At 40.5% G+C, this 5618-nt stretch overlaps 1 protein-coding gene across 1 annotated transcript; it reads right to left on the bottom strand.

Moving 5' to 3' along the window:
* Positions 1-339: 339 nt before the first annotated feature.
* On the bottom strand, positions 340-4515 carry LOC137830925 (uncharacterized). Its single transcript, XM_068638338.1, has 5 exons — positions 4461-4515; positions 4168-4237; positions 3917-3985; positions 3764-3808; positions 340-3550 (listed from the first exon to the last, which is right to left on the bottom strand). Exon 5 carries the CDS (start codon positions 1929-1931, stop codon positions 1275-1277), a length of 657 nt encoding a protein of 218 aa, XP_068494439.1. The 5' UTR covers positions 1932-3550; positions 3764-3808; positions 3917-3985; positions 4168-4237; positions 4461-4515; the 3' UTR covers positions 340-1274.
* Between the last annotated feature and the right edge of the window lie 1103 nt (positions 4516-5618).

The following is a 5618-nucleotide window of genomic DNA, read 5'->3' as shown; positions in this document are numbered from 1 at the left end:
TCTGCCATCACTACTTCCCTTTCAACGGTCGCCTCAGAAACTGTGTCCACAACCCGCCGACTTGCTCGTCTAGGCTTCACACTAGGGAGTGGCGTTGTGGTTACGTGGCACACCGATCGCTTATTCTTGAGGCTGTTTTCGTAGCATTTCTTCGCCTCCTTTTGATCAGAGTGGATGGTGATAACCATCCCTTCCATTGAAGGTAATTTAACCTTCATGTGCCTTGTTGACGGCACAACTCCTATCCTGTTAAGAGTCGGCCTTCCCAACAGAACATTATATGTTGAAGGAGCATTCACGACAAGGTACCTGATCTTCTCTGTACGCGAGGCTACCCCATCATGTGAATGTGGTTCTTAAGTCAATATACCCCCTGACCTCCACTTGATCACCAACAAAACCATACAAACAACCCACATATGGCCTTAACTGGTCAGGAGATAGCTGTAATTTGTTGAAAGTCGGCCAAAACATAACATCTTTCGAACTTCCTTGATCAACCAACACCCGGTGAACCTTCCTTCCCGCCGTAACGAGTGAGATTACAATGGGATCGTTGTCATGGGGCACAACATCCCTAAGATCTTCCTTGGTGAACGTAATGTCCACATCGGGTGAATGATCCTCAAAAACTTCTACTGACATCACCGACCTCGCATATTTCTTCCGCTGTGATGTAGTACACCCACCACCCGAGAAACCTCCAGCTATAGTGTGAATCTCGCCGTGAAGGGGTACTTCATGTTGTTGTCCCTCATCGCTCACCGGTTGCGAGTTTGGCGATTGTCCTGTTTGTTTCTCCAGCAAGTAATCTTTCAAGAACCCACACTTCACCAACTCAGCGAGTTGGTGACCCAAAGCCAAACATGAATTAATGGAATGGCCAAAACCCTTATGGAACTCACACCACACATCCAGTTTTGGCCCCAACACCTTATCTGTCGCCTTCTCAGACACTTTAATTCTGGCAGCAATATTCGGAATGGCGATCAAGTCAGTCAATCCCTTCACAAACTCGTACCTCGGAGGGCGATTAAACTCCCTAGGCCGCCCTGGCCCCTTCCCTTTGTTCTTCTCTGGATCATAAGGATGGTGCATTCTCTGATCCTTCTTCCCAGTTGCCGCCTCCATCATCCTCTGCGGCTGAAACCTCGTCTGAACCCGTGGCTTAGCTAGAGCCGCATTTCCCCGTTTCTCAAAAACTTCGCTCTCAGCAGCGATATGGGCCACAACACGTCGCCGGATTTCAGCAAATGTGGCGGGGTGACTCCTAATCAACGATTCGCTAAACGGTCCAGGTAGCACGCCCTTTTTGAAGGCATAACAAACATGTCTTCGTCTTTACCTGGCAAACGAACAAACCGAGCTCCAAATATGTTCAAGTAATCCTTCAAAGACTCCCCTTGATCCTGTCTTACATCAAACAAGTAGTAAGACACTAATAGCGGCGCCTTATTCACTATGTATTGCTCAACAAACATTTTGGAAAACTGCTGGAAGGTGGTAATATGACCAGTAGGCAAACTAACAAACCACTTCAGCGTTGTACCACTGAGAGTACTCATGAACATTTTACAATAAACCGCATCTGAACCACCCGAGAGCATCATCTGCGTGTGAAACGCAGTGAGGTGAGCTTTAGGATCTTCTACGCCGGTGAAGGACGCTTTCACCGCCACCATATTCGTAGGAACCGCCGTGTCCATGATCTCTTGAGAAAACGGCATTGGAAAAACACGCGGCGGAGACGGCAGTGCAACTCTCTCCACCTCTGCACGCTCCTTCTGTTCCTGAAAAGCTTTACGCAACTCTTCATTGACTCTGTTAAGCTCTTCGTTCCTAGCCTGAGAGGCCACTAGATCCTCATGCATTTTCTCTTGTTCAGCACGCGATGCAACCACGTTCTCTTGCAATGCCCGCATCATCTCCATTACCTACGCCATAGTCACAGCGCCCTCCCCGGTCGATGGTGCGACTGAACTGGATCGTGTTGTCCTCATCCTTTCTCAATAGACTTCAGAAAAACACACTATGTTCACAGGATCGTACAATCGCAAACGTTCTAAACCGAAATTCTGAAAATGCTTTTCGGCTCGATAAAACCTTCAAGAAATCAGTACGAAACTCCAAACTCTTCAAACAAACTCCAGAAAGTCGATTGATCCAACAATCATTCGGTCAATCTTCCATCAAACTTAAAGAAACTCCAAGAAACCGACCAAACCAGCAAACAATCAATTCAAACGTCCAAAAACCTTCACAATTACTCACTATCTCAGTGTGAGCTCCTAAAATCTTCGAAAAGAATTTCCGCTAAGCGATTGATCTGCCAATCAATCGGTAGAAACTTCAGCAAACTCAAGGAAACTCCAATTCACCGATTAAAACTCCAAACGAACGGTGGAAACTTCAGAAAACCGATTGCGACAACAAGCAATCGAATAAAAATCACCAAAACTTCAATAAACTCGAGTTGTGGTTGGGAATCACCTTTTACACGGCCCCACGGTGGGCGCCTGATGATCCAGCCGGTTGACCAAATGCAAGAACGTTGCCTCGTCACAAACTACTCTCACTAGCTTCAACGCCACGTGTACTTCAAGTCTTCGTTCCAATTTTATCAGATGTCAACTGAAGTTACAGAGTAGCGCCATTGCAGCCGGTGTACTCCTACGATCAAGTCAACAACAAGAACACCAAAAACTCAGAGATACTGGATTCTGCGGAACCGTGCTCAAGTGCTCTCTCCTCGCAAAATGAATTCCCCCCCTCCAAATTCTGTTAAGTGTGGTTTTTATACCTATACATTTTCTCTCTCCAGACAGTTACATTTTTGGACACGTGGCTTGTATCCAACTTTACACGTGTCATCATCTGAGGCTAAAGTAACTCAATCTTTATTTCTATGTATCTCCTTACGCGACTAAGTTACTCACACAAGGAGTAACCCAGCACGTAACGCACTCCGGAACGCACACCTGACAAGGTTAATACCAGAATGCAACAGAGTACATCACCTTTGGGGTATCGCCTGTTGCAAGTGCCACTTTCTTCCCTGACAAGCCACGCATGTTCTAGCTAAGGAAACCTCGCTATCAATGAATGTCCTATTCTGGGAAGCCCTATCACCGATGAGCAAGCTGCTTTCTCTAACTTACTACTCATGCTGGGACATGATCACCTCGTATCTTAACTTCTATGTTCCGTGTTGATGTTTACACGCCTGTACCTCCTAACAACTTTAATCAAGTTTACTGAAACATCCGACGATGTGCTTCTTATGGCGATCCTTGACCACTTGATCTTCTATTCAAACACGGCGATGATATGAAACTCCGGCGACAACCGACTATGTACACTAGAGAACGCCGCTTCGTGGAATGGCGACTATGTTAACCTCTTAACTACTCGTCTTTCTCTCGACCACGTGTCCCTCCAGGCAGGGCCCACATAGTCACTCCCTCCAGGCAGGGCCCACATAGTCACTCACTGTCCACGCCATCACACCCGATGACCTGATCGGTACAGTTAGTAACTTTGATCAGAAACCCTAAGAACAACAAAAAAAGAGTAAGAAACAAAGAACTCAAAACATAAATAAAGTTGCATAGAAAAAGTAAGAAAAAACTACAGAAAAAGTAAGAAATAAATAACCAAAAAGATAAAAAGAAATGGGAGAAAACCAAAAAACATTTTGGCAAACAATCTGAACATGTATGTTATGGATACACCAAAAAATGAAAAGAAATGATAAAAGAGTCACCTTTTCTTCAAAAAAGATAAAAGTTCGCAACTTTGATCAGGAACCCTAAAAAACAGAAAATCAAGAACATAAAAAAACTCCATTAACGATTTTATAAACAAAAAAATGAACAATGAAAACAACAATGAGAACAAAGGAAGGAAAAGATTTCACCTTGATGCTGAAACAAAAGATGGATATGAACGAAAATCCCATTCCCCTTACACTAGGTTGCTGCAGAAGCTGAAATGTAGATGGAAAAAAGGTGTTCAAAATTTTCCAAAGAAAGTTTAACAACAAAAAAGAGATCTCTTTGAATGGAAGTCCAAACCCTAAGTAGCCCAAAAAAAATTCATTAACGATTAATCACCAAAAAAATGAACAATGAAAACAACAATGAGAACAAAAGAAGGAAAAAATCTCACCTTGGTGCTTAAACATAAGATGGATATGAACGAAAATTCATTCCACTCCCACTACTAGTTGTAGAAGAAACTGAAATGAAATGTAGAAGAAAAAAATCATCAGAAACATGAAAAGAACGAAACTTTGATAAGAAAAACCCAAAAAGAAGAAATAATAACCTGGAAAAATAGGAGAGAACCGTAGGAAACCCATAGAAGAACCGTGCAGGAAACCCAAAGAAGAAAAAAATCATCAGAACACAAGAAAAGAACGAAACTTTGATAAGAAAAACCCAAAAAGAAGAAATAATAACCTGGAGAAATAAGAGAGAACCGCAGGAAACCCCAAGAAGAACTGTGCAGGAAACCCAGAGAAGAAAAAAATCATCATAAAAATGAAAAGAACGAAACTTTGATAAGAAAAACCCAAAAAGAAGAAATAATAACCTGGAGAAATAGGAGAGAACCGCAGGAAACCCAGAGAAGAATCGTGCAGGAAAACCAAAGAAGAAAAAAATCATCAGAAACATGAAAAGAACGAAACTTTGATAAGAAAAACCCAAAAAGAAGAAATAATAACCTGGAGAAATAGGAGAGAGAAAACCACAGGAAACCCAAAGAAGAACAACGCAGGAAACCCATAGAAGAACCGCAGGAAACCCAGAGAAGAACCGTGTAGGAAACCCAAAGAAGAAAAAAATCATCAGAAACATGAAAAGAACGAAACTTTGATAAGAAAAACTCAAAAAGAAGAAATAATAACTTGGAGAAATAGGAGAAAACCACAGGAAACCCAAAGAAGAACAACGCAGGGCACCAGAGAAGAGAAACCGGGGAAGTTGAAAAATAGGAGAGAGAGAAACAATGAAAGTATATAAAGAAGGAGAGTATTTAAAGAAATGGGGTTTTGCACACGTGTAAGTCATATAGAGTGCCACTTGTCACTCCCAGAATGAGTTTCAGCTTGCTATTTTTAGTTAAAATTTGAATTTTTTTCTTTTTGAATTTTTTTTAGAACTTACTCCGAAAGTGCCTTCTATTTGTATTATAGATAGATAGATTGGTTTACAACTTACATAAATTTATTACTGAATAAATAATTTTAATTTTATGCTATAAAAATTACACAATATTTTTAATTTAGTTAAAAATTACATAAATATCTTATAATATATGAATAATGGATATAAAAATTATAGTTTTGTAAAATTAAAAACATTATTAGAAACTCACACCAAATTTTTGTTTGATTAAAAATGAGAATTTAAGAATTGTTTTTATAAAAATTTAAAACATAAAATAAACATACTATATAAGACTTAGAAAGATATTGTAGCTTTGAAATAGAGCATAGCCCAATAAAAGGTGTCGGGCAAAGCCTCCGTTTTTCCCAATTAAAAATAAAAGAGAGCATTAATAAAAAAAAAAATAAAATCTGCACTTCAATTAAATTAAAAAATTCAATTTGAAAC

The sequence above is a fragment of the Phaseolus vulgaris genome, chromosome 6 (genome assembly GCF_000499845.2).
Source record: "Phaseolus vulgaris cultivar G19833 chromosome 6, P. vulgaris v2.0, whole genome shotgun sequence".
NCBI classification, from domain to species: domain Eukaryota; kingdom Viridiplantae; phylum Streptophyta; class Magnoliopsida; order Fabales; family Fabaceae; genus Phaseolus; species Phaseolus vulgaris.
This window is presented reverse-complemented; position numbering and strand designations above follow the sequence as displayed.

Coding starts and splice junctions, on each gene's coding strand:
- LOC137830925 (XM_068638338.1), bottom strand. CDS start 1,931: ATGGAGATGATGCGGGCATTGCAAGAGAACGTGGTTGCATCGCGTGCT.